The 15,233-nt window shown below is 42.5% G+C and overlaps 1 protein-coding gene across 1 annotated transcript; it reads left to right on the top strand.

The window, feature by feature from the left end:
• Window positions 1-2,099: 2,099 nt before the first annotated feature.
• On the top strand, window positions 2,100-5,620 carry LOC120733591 (complement C1q tumor necrosis factor-related protein 3-like). The gene is made up of 4 exons (XM_040031885.1): window positions 2,100-2,329; window positions 2,519-2,590; window positions 4,840-4,974; window positions 5,072-5,620. The coding sequence occupies exons 1-4, from the start codon at window positions 2,125-2,127 to the stop codon at window positions 5,353-5,355; spliced, it is 696 nt and encodes a 231-aa protein (XP_039887819.1). The 5' UTR covers window positions 2,100-2,124; the 3' UTR covers window positions 5,356-5,620.
• The last annotated feature ends 9,613 nt before the right edge of the window (window positions 5,621-15,233 follow it).

The following is a 15,233-nucleotide window of genomic DNA, read 5'->3' as shown; positions in this document are numbered from 1 at the left end:
GTTCTAAGGTCAAATGGTGGAGAGTCCCAGATATAAACCCAGTGGGAGTTTCCCCCCACAGAGGGATAAAAGGACCCCCTGATGATCCTCTAATCACCTGAGACAAGGTGTGAAACTGGGTGTGGGTCCCAATCAGCCAGAGTTTCGGGTGAGTTCATTGTGAAACCTGGCCCCACCTTATCATGTGATTTCCTGAGGTCAGATGGCCCAGGATGTGAGTGGGCGTTAAGGCGTCTGGGAAGGGATCTCAAAACTGGATTATAGATGGCAGAGAGAGGACTCCCGCTCACAGACCAGTTCATACCTGAAACCAGTTTAGACCAGTCTAAATCTCAAACCACAGTATATGAGTCTACAACTCATATACTGATCGTGGCTCAAGAGTTGGGTGTTTGCCTTGTAATCGCAAGGTTGCCGGTTCGAGCCCCGGCTTGGACAGTCTCGGCCGTTGTGTCCTTGGGCGAGACACTTCACCCGTTTCCTGCTGGTGGTGGTCAGAGGGCTCGGTGGCGCCTGTGTCCGGCAGCCTCGCCTCTGTCAGTGCGCCCCAGGGTGGCTGTGGCTACATGTAGCTGCCATCACCAGTGTGTGAATGTGTGGATGACTGGATGTAGTGTGAAGTGCTTTGGGGTCCTTAGGGACTAGAAAAGCGCTATACACATGCAGGCCATTTACCATTTACTAACACACACACACACACGGAATGAAGCTCATTAGGATCAAACACAATTTTAAGTAGGTAACACTGTTACCATCATCCTGCCTGGTTTATCGAGTGGGGTGAGAACTGACACATAGGCGACTGAATTAGTATTATTTTGGGGAACATGATAGCAGGGTGAACAGAGTCCTGCAGCCAGAGTTTGAATGAGTGAAACTGGCAGATTTTTGTTTGGTTTTGTTTTTGTTTCTGAAGTATGGGGCAGGTTTTACCATGGCACCAAGTTTTAGAGTTGGTGTTTTCTCACCTATAAGAGAAAGAATATTCTGTGACAAGTCCTAAGACCGGGCTTCGGTTTTTTCATCTACTTTTGTTTTGTAGTTTTATCTTTTATTTTTCATTTTTATTTTTTGAACAGGCACTGATTTCTGTTTGTCAATTTCTTTTCTTTAAGCAGATCTGCACAACGGGAATTAAAAGTGCTATACGACATGTCGAGAAAACCGTTGCAAGTGAGTTTCTCCACATTAAAATGGGCTCTGGAGAAAGCCACTTAGCTGGGACAATGAGAAAACGAGACTCCCTGCCTAAAAAGGATTCAGCGAGGTAATCCGATCTAAAGGAACATTTTGTCCCAGACTTCAGCTACAATGGAAAAAGACACAAAGCTGAAGTTATTCTGTGTCTTTGCTGCACAGCTGCCTCTTCTTCTCTTATTCTCTCACCCTCCCTCTCCTGTTTCTACTTCAGTCATGAAACTGATCAGTGATCAGCTGATCGGCTTTTCTCTCTTTCAGCGAGGATTCAGCGAGGTAATCTGATCTAAAGTTCTTTTTCTTTTTGAAATGACGTCATTTTGCTGAGGGCGGAGATCTAAATGCGATGATGGGTTCCACTATCAGCAAAGAAAGAAAGAAAGAATGGATGAATGGATGGAAATAAAAACAAACTGACTGACTGGTAAAAGCTGACAAGACTTGACCACGACTCAAGGTTAACCTCCACCTAGACAGGACGAAAGGGTGGATGAATTTATGTGTTTCCTTTTACAGGAGCAGAAAGATGACAGCAACATCCGAGGTTGCGTGATGGTTTAACCTTTTAAATGCCATTTTTATGTTTGTGAATCCACCAGGGGTGTGTTATTCATGGGCTTGTGTTGTGTGTTGCTCACAGAGGTAACTGTGACAAAGTGTGTATACACTTGCGCAGTGCTACCATTTGCATTTTCCCCATTTGGAAATTGTAGCATTAAATTCAACTGACCTGTTTTAACAGCAGTCAACCAAAACACAGAGGTTGATGAGTTCACTATTCCAGTAATGTTTGAGTACTTCCTCGTTTTTTAACAAACTGGGAGGAGTGGGGAAGTAACCTGATGATAGTCCTGCCTCTTGCTGCCATATCATAAAAAGGTCAGATTTGCAGATGAGACAGTTGAACTTCAGATTTCTGAAGACAGGATGGAGACCATCTTGGGTTTCTCTGTGTTGCTTCTGGCCTGCTCTATCTCAGCAGCTCAGACAGCTGAAGATGAGGTCATTCTTAAAAAAAAGATTGCGCTCCTACAACCATTTGCAAGTGACATGGAAGCTGTGCTGACAGGGATAGTCGCCTCTTTGGCTGTACAGAAAGAGCAGATCACACTTCTTCAAAAGGAGAATCAAGGTACAAAATTGTGTTAGTTAGTGAGAAACAGCAGCATCAAGAAGCCTTCATATGATCCGCTGTTGTGTTCCAGTTATTTTAAAGAACAGAATTGTATTTCTTGATCATGTAAAGACAGAATTTTAATTACAGGAACACTAAAGCAATCTGAGGACAAGCTGTGCAATCATGTTCCTTTTGTTTTGTCAGAACAAGAAGCAAAACTAAAAAAAGTGGAGACACAGAAGACTGAGATTGAGCAGCTGAAGCAGCGGCTACAAGGTACTGTGTGCAAATCCTCAAGGGCAGAATTTCTATAGAGATGTTGTAATATTTATGTTTATGACACAAGTTTGAGCTGTTGAAATAAAATTGTCTAATTGTCAGCACAAACAGATAAGCACTGCAAATATATTCACTGGGAAGTGATTTAGCATGACTTTTGTCATGCATTTGAATTGCATAGTTATTGTTCCATCTTCAATAACTTGTCTGTTATATGGAGTGAGAGAAACAGACTGAAGAGACAGCAGGGATAACAACTTTGAAATAAAACTGCTTCATTTTTTCACATATATCATGATATGAGGCAATATATAGAGCAGGCAATGCAGGACCACGGTCTGATGTCACGGGACCGAGTGGTCAGTACCAAAACTGGACTGAGGTGCAGAAACCCAGGACAGAGAAGGCAGGTAGCTTTACAATATACTCAGTCTTAGAAAATGTGTCAAGAACAAAAAGCAGTGAAAGGTAGACTTTGACGTGGCGTGGCCTGGGGGACGTGGAACTAGAAAGGGGAAATGGGCCTGAGATGCAGCCTGGAACAGGAAAGTTAGCAGTCACTTTGCAGGAGGAGCAAAAGAGCCATGAGTGGAGGGTGAGCTGAGCAATGTGGAAAGGCTGACCTGAGGTGAGATCTAGAGGTTGCTGATAGAGTGTGGTGGCAGGGGGCAGGCAGGTGAGGCATTGAGTGATTTCAAAAATGGTGGTTTGTTATCCTGAGTCCGAGAGAGAAGCGTGAGCCAGAGGTTTGAGAGAAGGTGAATCCAGGAACTACAGCACAAGAAAGTAAGGTTATCAAGATTATTCACAAAGGGAGCTTGAAACATGAGAGCCAGCTACCAACATGGATTGATGACAAACTGGCAGTGAACGAAGGTCAGTGGGAGGCTTAAATCTATCTGGGTTGATTGGCTGCAAATCAGCTCCAGGTGTGAGAAACTGGAGGTGGCCCTGCCCAGGGGCGGATCCCAGGTAGACTCAGGAGCCTGACTGAAAATTGCAGCCGCACACCCCGGACCATGACATCTGAAGTGTTTACAGTTTTTTACAGACGCTAGGACACATGTCTCAATACTTAGGTCACGTTTGCAAAATTCCTCACACAGTGAGCACAACAGAAGTCTATGTGGGCTAAACTGAGGACCAGTTATCATTGTTTTGGCACAAAATGCATTCAATGACTACATCTCTCAAATTTCATGAATTATCTTCTCACTCAGACGCAACAACTGCCAAAAATCTTTGTACGTACAGGACATTTTGCATGTGCTTACATACTGTTTTCAAAACTGTTAAACTTATGGCCAAAACAATAACACAATGCAAAACTTAAAAAGACAGCAAAATGCAACAGCAATACTTTATTGAAACATATTTTAAATCTAAAAATGCAGTTTAACCAGCCACAGCTGATTCTCATTGTAGATGAACATCTACACAGGTGTTACTGCTTCAATTGTTCAACTCCTTCAATTCTGGCAGCCAGAAGATTATTTCCTAGGTGTGTTGTAGATGACATAAGATGTGATGTGGATGAGAACCTGTGGCCAAATGGAGGAGACCGAGTAGATTAGCATTACTATTGTATGTGTATCAGTGGATGGTGTGTATACAAATTCTTGTATTTTGGGATTACTTAGTGCAAAAAAATAAAAATACATAAACAAATATTAACGAATTCTGCATGATGTCTGATTCATTCCAGTAACATATATTGAAATTATAAACAGAGATGTGTCCTTGTTTTACACAAGAAAACACTGTGTAATGCTACATGTTGTTAGTGTTTTTTAGGTCATTGTTTTGTGGGTGACAAAGTGTGTTTGTCGGCTGTCAACCTTTGCTAGTGTTCTGGAAGAATGAGTTTATTTGAGACCTGAATGAAGTGTTTTGGTAGTTGTAGTGCATTTTGAATGTGAAATGAGCTGCTGTGCCAAGCTGACGGTCAGTTAGGAGGATTGTGTGAAGTGTTTTGCAAAAGTGACCTAAGTATTGAGATGTGTGTCCTAGCGGCTGTAAAAAACTGTAACTTACAGTTTCACAACAGTCTGTTTTTAGTGCAGTGAACAAGATGACATTTCTTCAACATGATATCTACATAAACTAATATTTCAAGACTATATCAAAGTAACGCATTTACCAAATGGGGTTTGTGTAACATGTAGTATTTGAATTCACAGCCTGTACAAAGGAGGTATAACTGTAAAAAAGGAAGTTTAAAATAATGACATTTCTCTCTCTCTCAGCCAAACAGGTGGTGTTCTCAGCCTCTCTGGTGGAGCAAGGTGGTGGACCTTATACTGGACCATTTAACACAGAGACTACTCTGATCTTCAAACGCGTTGTCACAAACATTGGAAATGCCTACAACCCCTACACAGGTAATAACACTCAATGTCACTTCTCTGCTTTGTTGATGTTCCAGATGTTCTAACAGCTGATTTTTCATGTAATATGGCAAAAACAAATGTCCCACAGGTATTTTCACTGCACCAGTCAGAGGAGTCTACAACTTTGAGTTGACCCTGCATGGACACGGAGACAATTCATATCCTACAGCTGCTAGGTTGTTCATGAATAAAGAGCTCATTTTTACGGCATGGGAACATCAGGCAACACATTCTCCAAGTGCCTCTAATGGTGGCTCACTGCTTCTAGATGCTCAAGATCAGGTGTATGTGCGCCTCTGGGCTGGTGCAAGGATATTTGATGATTACAATCATCATACCACCTTCAGAGGGCATCTGCTTTTCTCCATGTGAAAGGTGTACCAGCTGAAAACTTCCTGTTTGGGCTGTCTTATAGCTTTTTCTTTATTTTTTCAGAAGTAAAACAGGAAGTTAATCACCTGCTGGGATTATTTTTCATCTGTCTGTACATCCAAAATCCAGATACACTAAACAATAATGTCGTTTGGATCTCTCTCTCTTCTGATTTCAAAATTCAATGTGATTCCATTCTGTCATTTCATTCTAATAATATATCATAATAAATCGATGATTAAGCAGCAGAGTTAGTTTCTTTGTGTGTTTTAATTCCCATTATCTCATACTGACAGCAGAAAAGTCATGTCACAGTTGTGTTTCCAGAACAGAGATCAAACCTGACACATGCTGGGAGTTTGGCCTGATTTAAAATTCTGTGCTGAATCGTTGTAGAGTCAATGATGTCGACGATAACCTACATCAGTACATCACCGCTATTACCTTGTGGTGGTGTCCTGGTGTTTTATATGCACTGCCAGCTGTTAGAAACAAAATACTGGACCCTTTGTTGCAGTCAGTTTATTTGTGGGCGTAAGATATTTGTACTTCTAGTTTTTCTACATCTTAGTACGTTCCTTCACATCCAATCTGACTTCAGTAATATCCTTCCTGGAATTTGTTCAAGTTTACCAGTTTTTATTTTGATGCTATGATTTTTTATTCTGTCACTGATAAATTAAAAAATTGCAACAAGAAAGTAGCTGAAAATCCACACTGTAAAACCCAATGCGTTAATTTAACTCAAAACTTTTGGTGAAACTGATTACATAAAATATTTTAAGTAACTAAAACAAACAAAAAAACAAGTTAAATAAACATAATTTATGTAGCTGATTTGGATAAAAAATTCTAAGTTACACTGATAAATGTTTTTTTGTTATATCCACATTTTTGGTTTGGTACTGTCGCGGTCTGTGGAGGCAGGCCGTGCGGTGGTGTGTGTGGTGGACCCAGGTGCGAACACAAGTCAGTAGACGGGAGTGAATTTAAATTGAAAGCGAGCCTTTATTATGGCCGACGACATAGAGGTTAAAGAAGGCAGAAGCACAGTGACTAGACTAAACTATACCTAAACTGGGGAACCAATACTGTGATAAATTATGGAGACTCAGAGAACTATGACGATGACTGCAAAGACTGGCCGTGAAAACACGGAGGGTGGGAACACAGACGACGCGACACAGACTGAATGAAACACAGAGACTAAATATACATGAGGGATGATCAAGGGAAGTGGAAACACATGAGGGGGAACAGCTGATACACATGAACCTACAGACAGGACAGGGAAAGTGAAACTGCATACACTGGCATTAGACACAGACTTTCAAAGTAAAACAGGAAACATGGAGATTAGACGTGACCTGAACTGAACATAACCACGCAGACATGACGCATGACAGGTAGACGCACGGACCAGGGAGACGGAGTACAGGAGGAGATGACATAAACAACTAAGAAACAAAGGACTAAACAGCAACCTCAGAATGAACTAGATGAACTAAACTAGGGACAAATGAATACCAAAATATATAAGAACTCAAACACTGGGTCACAGACCCCGCCCATGACAGGTACTCTCTACTTGATCTTTTGACTTGATCAAGTACAAATCTACCTCAATACATTTTAGGAATTAATAATTAGTTTTAAAATGTTAAGCATTTTAAGCTAATAGGACTCAAAGCTTTAAAATACACCCAAACTCTTGTAATAGCCAAAACTACTGTGTTTTGAATTGGATATTAAAAGAAAATGTGTTAGAAATAAGCAATTACACTTGTAAAAACACAAGACAGACAACATAAATTTACTGAGTATTTTTAGCTTGCATTACAAAATGTCTTAACATTTGCACTTTTTCAGAGAACCAAAAAACTTGCAAGAAAGTCAGAAAGAATATTCTGTGACAAGTCATAAGACCGGGCTTCGGTTTTTTCATCTACTTTTGTTTTTCAGTTTAATTTGTCATTTTTCATTTCATTTTTATTTTTTGAACAGTGCACTGATTTCTGTTTGTCTATTTCTTTTCTTTAAGCAGATCTGCACGTCGGGAATTAAAAGTGCTATACGACATGTCGAGAAAACCGTTGCAAGTGAGTTTCTCCACATTAAAATGGGCTCTGGAGAAAGCCACTTAGCTGGGACAATGAGAAAACGAGACTCCCTGCCTAAAAAGGATTCAGCGAGGTAATCCGATCTAAAGGAACATTTTGTCCCGGACTTCAGCTACAATGGAAAAAGACACAAAGCTGAAGTTATTCTGTGTCTTTGCTGCACAGCTGCCTCTTCTTCTCTCATTCTCTCACCCTCCCTGTCCTGTTTCTACTTCAGTCATGAAACTGATCAGTGATCAGCTGATCGGCTTTTCTCTCTTGTTTGTTTATCGCCCACTTTGTGCCAGAAACAGGAAACCAGCGGATGTCGCGCTAAACAACAGCAGCACGTTTAAGCTTGATCAGCTGTTGTTAGAATTGGCACCAGTTTTGGGGAGTCTTCACAGGGTCACATCTTGACCCCACACACACACACACTAGTTACTTCTATCAAAGGTTGTGTGTGTGTGTGTGTGTGTGTGGAGTGGAATGTGAAAGGCACCATGTCACATTCTAGGAGAGGAGAAGGCAGTGGGCCGTGAAGGTGAGAGAGGAAGGGGAGATAGTGGCTCTGGGTGGAAGACAGCCACTAAAGAAATGGAGAAGCTAGGAGAGGCAGTCTCTGTGACTGCTTGGGGAAAAGTGCTAAAAACAGAGGGTGAAGAGGCAAAAGGGAAGTAAAAGAAATGCTGAAAATACCAAAGGGAAAAGAGTATCATTAAGTAAACTCATTATGACAATTGCACAAAATTTAAAGAAGAATTAAAGAAGAACAGGAGGAATTGGAAAAAGAAGGCATGGGAATATTTAAATTAGGATCAAAAGGAAATGCGAAAAAAGAGGGGTAAAGAGGGGGTTAAAAGGACAAACTGGGGTGTAGAAAACTGAGGAACGCAGTGATGCGTGTGTGTGTGTGTGTAGAACAGGAAGTGAGAGTGTGCAGGCAGCCTGAAGAAAATCGGCTGATGTGACTAGAATGAATGATGAAAGAGACGTGTTAAAATGTGGATAGATAAATCAGAATGAAAGTGTTATTGAGCAGTGATGACAATGATATTAAATAAATGTCTTAGTGTGTTAGTACAGGTGACACGAACCTGGATCAACCCCCACCACGAGCACAGCGGCTGGAGCAAAATGATAGATTAACATAACTGGAACCATAACCAGGCCATGTTTTGGATGAAAATTTCACTGCTTCATCTCCATGTACATCTTATTCTGAAAAACAGGCCTTGAAGATAATCAACCTCTCTCTGAAGACAAAACACGTCAATATCTCTCAGCAACTGAAGCACGGAAACTGAGCATACACTTATTATTAAATGTTACTAATATAATTAAATGTCTACTGCTGATAGAAAACGCTCCAGGTTGCATGACAAGAGTGTAACTTTTGTAAAAGAGACTGGTATGACCAACCAGTGATCAAGTAATACATTTAGTGGTAAAGATAGTCAAACTGTTGTTACATTCCCCAGGAGGATGTTGGTTCTCTTCTTTCAACTAACTCCTTATGTTTTGTCTAGGCTCCACCTTCCCTGTCCTGATTGGATGCTGCTCACAGAATCCAGCTAATAGCTGAGCACTACTTAAGGCCTGTGGAGCTGTGTTTCTGGGCCCTCTGCCCATCTTGGATTGCCATACCTGTGCAGGCCTTTGTGACTTGTATGTGTTCATGTTCAGACTGCCTGTAGGGGAGAGCTTTTATTTTGACCCTGTTTTCTCTTGTTTGTGTGTTGTCAGGTAGGTTATGGTTATAGGTTGTATATTTTGTTTTCTTGAGAGTTAGGTACGTTTCCTTTTTTCATATCAGGGGAGATTCGTTTGTTATGTTGGCCATCCTGGAGTTAATCCTCAGTCTGAACCAGAATTTCAACACTAGCATGAAATAAACTTTTAAAATTATGATCTTAGCTCCTCCTTCACTATTTACCTTTATGTTTGTCTCTTCAAGCCCCCTAGACTAGCCAGGGGAAGTAACACTGTGGAATGTTTTCTGCTGATTAAGCAACATGAGTGAGTTACTGTGGGGAGGAAACTCTCCTCTGTGATTAGATTTAAACATGCATCTCTGTTGTCCTGTTAACTTGGGGGGGTTATGAGTTGATATGCAAATTAGTTGGTTTGATTAGATTACAGAAAAGATGAGACGATTATATTTATTAAATGAAAAGGTGTCTGATAATGTGGATAGAAGATGTAGCGGGAAATGAAAGAGCAGCTTTAGAAGGAGTGCCTAAAGAAACAGCTAAAAGTGAGATAAGAGAGAAGGAGAAGAAAGGGGAGGGAGAGAGATCTGACACAGAGCTTGGGCCGGCGCTTCTCCCCTCTCCGTATAATATGGTAAATGGCCTGCATTTGTATAGCGCTTTACTCAGTCCCTATGGACCCCAAAGTGCTTTACACTACATTCAGCCATTCATGGTGATGAAAGGCCTACATTGTAGCCACAGCTGCCCTGGGGCGCACTGACAGAGGCGAGGTATAATACACCAAATAGCACATAATTTTCCTGTTCGTCCACCCATGTCTCTTCTTCTACTTATGCCCCACTACAGGCTGCTCTGCAGGCCCTGGAAGCCGAAGCTGACCTGGACTCCTGCTCTCCCCTCTCCCCTCTTCGACGTGACCCTGACCAACCGCAGCAGCAGCTGGACCCACCACAACAACCTGAAAATGCCAACGGAGCTGCAGGAGGGAGACCTCACACAGTGGAGATGGAGGGCGCTAAACCCAATTAATAGTGCCGACTGGCTTCTGTGTCTTCTGGATACTGGTGTTTTTCACTATTTTTCTTCTCAATCCACTTTGAGTTTTGAGATATTAGCTACATACATACACGACAGTATCCAGAAGACACTCTGTTTTCTAAGCCAGTCGGCACCGGTACCGTAATATACGTAAGCTAAGTGCAACAAGAATGTAGGTGCGGCTGGCTAGCTTGAACGTGACTTCGCATGTGAGGGCTCACTTGACCACAGTCTTGTAACAGACTGCTGCTCCACAGCTGTCGCATTTCACAGAGTCCTGATGGTCTCTGCTGAGAGTAATATATTATCTGAGTAATATATATCTGCTGAGAGTAATATATTAAGTAATGCAGCTGCTTCACTTGGGCTACTAGCAGGTTGCTGATGTGTTGGTTTGTTTGAAATCTACCCCCTCTTCCTTCAGTTTCCTTGTCAGGAAACAACTATCTGTTCAGCTGAAACTGCTTGGTTTTCAGTAAAGTGTGTGTGTGTGTGTGTGTGTGTGTATGAGTGTGTGTGTGTGTGTGTATGAGTGTGTGTGTGTGTGTGTGTGTATGAGTGTGTGTGTGTGTATGAGTGTGTGTGTGTGTGTGTGTATGAGTGTGTGTGTGTGTGTGTGTGTGTGTGTGTGTGTGTGTGTGTGTGTATGAGTGTGTGTGTGTGTGTGTGTGTGTGTGTGTGTGAGTGAGTGAGAGCGAGAGCTAAAGTTCAGTAAAATGTCCCTTACAGCACCTCATAGATTATATTCTTAAACTTAGTTACAGCGATTTCAGAAAGACATCTACTGTGATAAAGTCTACTCTCCACCGCTGTGTAATCAATTATTGTAAATGTAAATGTTATCAGGAAATGATCAGACAGGAGAGGGTTTTCAGGAAACACTGTTAAATGTTCAGTTTCTATGCCATATGTTACAACAAGATCTAGAGTGTGATTAAATTGGTGGGTGGGTTCTTTTACATTTTGAGAGAAACCAATTGAGTCTAATAACAGATTAAATGCCATGTTGAGGCTGTCATTTTTAGCATCTACATGGATGTTAAAATCACCCAAATGATCCTGATCATTTTATGGTGGTCTTTGTGCTTGTTCTTTACTGTTTATCTAACTGCAGCTTCCTGCAGTCCATCACTGTGTATATTTGCCTTCAAACTGGTCAGACTGGTCATAGTAAAGTTCACTGTTGAAATGAAACCTTGTTGTAGCTGCCAGTGTGAATACACTGATCCCTGCTCAGCTCTCACACTCACTGTTTGCTTTCTTTGGAATATGGCCGATGCAAATATTGAAACCAGGGAGTTTCTCTGTTTACAGTCTAGATCCTGTTCAACTTCCTATGTTCACCACATCCACAAAGTCATTTATGTATCTGGGATATTTTCCACTTACCAAAACACTGGTAATGACAATAAAATGTCAAACAAAATATATTAATGTTCTGTGAATATATGAAAAACCAATATAAATGTGAAAACGTGTAGTCTTTCTACAAAGATATTTCACCTCATAGCTGCTCACAGACTGTATTTACAAGTGACAAACTACAACATCTAACGCATAAGTACATCGAAAGTATATATCAAATAGTTTCTGTATTCAAATATATTCAGAGATATTTGAAAGCCTTTGCAGGTGAGTTTGATCGAGGAGGGTCGGAAGCCAGTGTCAGACAGAGACTTTACAGTCAAGGAGTCAAAGAGGCCATTTACATGAAAGGGGAAAGACCATCTCTCATCGAGGAGGGGCCTAAGGGTACATCTGTCACCATCTTACAATGCTGTTATTGCAGCCATTCACCAACTCTCTGTGAATGGTACTCGTGGACATTGGTCAGTGGGCTTTGATCAGTGGGCTTTGATCAGTGGTTGTTGATCAATGGTCAGTTGAATTTGCATATTATGATCAACGAACTGAACTCCCAGCCCATTGTTCCTTCAGTGAGTTTCAGTCATTATGCAAATGTTCTGTTCATGAGGTTAGGAAACCTGCAGTCAGCTGAGACTGAAGAAGTCACTCGGAATAGTACATATTTGTATTACAAGCTGACCTTCATCCTGAATTGCAGTTCGATACCGATTTTACTCTTTACTCTTCGGTCTGTTAGTGCCTGCCTTCTGTCTTTGCTGATGCCCCATCTATACTTTGTTAATTGTTTTACGTTGTTCCTCTGTATTATCGTGAAGCACTTGGGTTTTTAAATGAGCAAAATAAATAAAACTCTATTGTATTGTATTGTACTTCACTATGTCCAGGTGATCAGAATCAACTTTTTCCCAGACTCTGATCACACTAACAGAACTATAGAGCAGCAGATTTCAGCTGCACACAGCTGATGTTAGGCAGGAAACATTACAGCAAATTATTTGATAATCTGCTGTTTCATTCAATTCAGTTCAGTTTTCTTTCGATGGCATGAAATCACATCAACATTTGTGTCAAGGGGAGATCCTACAATAATAAGATGACCCCTTATTAGCAAGTATTTGGGCGACAGGGGGAGGGAAGAAATTCATTTTTAACAGGAAGAAACCTCCAGCTTAGTTGTGCTTCCGCTGTGGCGTTCAGGTTTATTTGTGTCAACTGTGTTCCCCAGGTGTTCTCATTTCCCTCATTACCCTCCACCCTTTATTTAGTGTCAGGTCGTCTGTTGCCACATATCTGGATTTCTCATATCTTCCCGCTCCTGCTCAGGTTTAGGTTCATGTATTTGTCATAGTTTGCATGTTTAGCTCTAGCTTTTCCCAGTTTAGTTTAGCTGTTGGTCTTTTCCTTAGTTCGTCATCGTTCTTTTGTTTTCTATGTTTTACCATTGCCCTAAATAAATGACTTGCTTTTGTTACACTTTAGTTTTTTCTTTCCTATGTCTGCTTTTGGTCCGCTCCTCGAGCACATTGGCTCACCTGTACGTAACAGCCAGAGATTAATAATAACTACTGGTTAAATGCAGAGATTTACTTTGCCAAATGGATCATCGTGGCATTGCCGTATTGGTCCATTTGGTCGATCTTTGTTTTTATTATTTATTATGTTTTATTTTCAGATGTTACAGATGGGACAGACATGAGTGAGGGATAGGAAAAGGAGAAAGAAAGAGGAAGGAAAGGAAAAACAGAAGGGGAGAGGGACAGTGAGAAAGGGGGGGAGAAAAAAAATAAAAATCTCCTGGATCACCTGTTGAGAGGAGAATAGAAAACAAGCAAAAAAACAAAACAAAACAAAGCAACATACTAAACACAACACCATCGCATTAATCTAGCTAAGTGTAAACAGCAGTAAATACTAAATATTCAATGTTGTTGTGCAGCACGCAGGACAGATGTGCTTCGATAGCAGCCAAGAAAGGTGTAATTTAAGTCTACGAGCAGTGAACACCTGTGTGCATACCTGTGTGGATCAGCATGCTTGCATTAAAATGGTTTCCACATGTAAAGATCTGCTAGGGAGTGTGGGGAGCCACAGCCCTGTCCTTTATGGTATCAAGCAGGTATGGAGGAGATCAAAACTCCAGACATCCAGAGGCCCCCAGAACACAAGAGACCAAGGAAGACCAACAGAGGGGCAGCCGCGCCACTGTCCCAGTAAGAGCTGAGGAGAGTCCCAGATGAGGGCTCAGCAGCCGTGGAGCAGAAGCCAGGGGGAGTTGCAGTGACGCGCCCGTGAGCTCCGCCGGCAGCCAGCTGTGCCTGAGTGACCGAGCCCCAGGCCGAGAGGCCGGGGGCACCCCACCTCCGAAGTGGCCCGAGCGAGCCCCAGGTTCCAGGCCCCGACAAGCGGCCGCCAAGGAGTGAGCCGGTGTGTACCTGGACGCCCACCCCCAGACACAAAGAACCACCAACGCACCGATGTCTGAAGGAGTCCGCCACTGGCAGGGGAAGTGGTGGTGGGTGGAGATAGACCTCCAAACCTTGGAGGGCCTGAGATGTCCCCAGAGAGGTGGCGTCTGATACCCAACCTGACATATAGATACAAACATACAGACACACACAGATACAAACATCCATTCCCACCCTCATGCTCTCATATGCACTTACTCCACACTCAACCAACGTGGAGACAGACATAAAGAGACGCTGTACACACGATAACACTCCCCAAGCGTACTCTACAAACCGGGTCTAGGTACCCTTGCCCCTGTAGGGGGGAACTGCACCCAGACCCAGGTGGTGTTATCCTTTTCCCTGCGGTGGGGAGAGGCAGACCGCCCCGACTCCGCAGCAGCAGGGAGGCCCCACACCCCAGACCGCAGTTGGACGGCCAACTCCTAGTCCTAGCCCCCCCGCTCCAGCAGGCCGCAGAGAACGGGGGTGGGAGAAGACTCCAAACCTCCCTCCACCCGCTCATTGTAGTGTTGATGCATGTGTGTTCTAAGGTGCATTTAAAACCCAGGAGGGCATGGAGCTACCTGCCAGAGAGCAGCAGGTAAGTGCATGGTCCCTCCTGATGCCCTCAATGACTAAGTGTGTTTAAAATTGAGAGGTGGGCAACGATGCCAGGGGTGAGGTATACACCCTGATGGTAACTTGGACTCCGTGATTGTGCCCACCCCCAAGATCCTATATGTATGTGTAATGAGGGTGTGAGTAATGTGAATGTCTAAGTTGTGGGATAAAATTGAGGCAGAGGCAGCCAGAAGGGGACAGAGGGGGGGGGGGGGGGGGGGGGGGGGGGGGGGGGGCTCCTCTGCACCCTGGTGACATACCCCTACTCCAAGGCCCTGCATGTGTGGGTGGTTGTAATTGTTAGATTATAATATTATTTTATGCCATGTTAGACCCCTAATTAAAGATTGTGAATTATTATGTAGTTTTAGTTTGCATTATTCTCCTGAATTAGAAGAAGCTGATAACTATTGCATTAGTTAAACTGATGTGCATTATATTAAACTGCTGATTTATTGTGGATGAATGATATTGCTTTATGATGCATTATACTGCTGAGTTATAAGAAATACTGTTTGCAGAAAGTCATCGCCTTATTTGTCTGATTAGAAGAGAACATGCTGGAGTTTTCTGCCCCATCTCAGCAG

This window comes from Simochromis diagramma, unplaced genomic scaffold (genome assembly GCF_900408965.1).
Source record: "Simochromis diagramma unplaced genomic scaffold, fSimDia1.1 OVJJ01000786.1, whole genome shotgun sequence".
Taxonomy (NCBI): domain Eukaryota; kingdom Metazoa; phylum Chordata; class Actinopteri; order Cichliformes; family Cichlidae; genus Simochromis; species Simochromis diagramma.
Note: the sequence above shows the minus strand (reverse complement) of the source record. Positions and strands in the feature narration are given on the sequence as shown.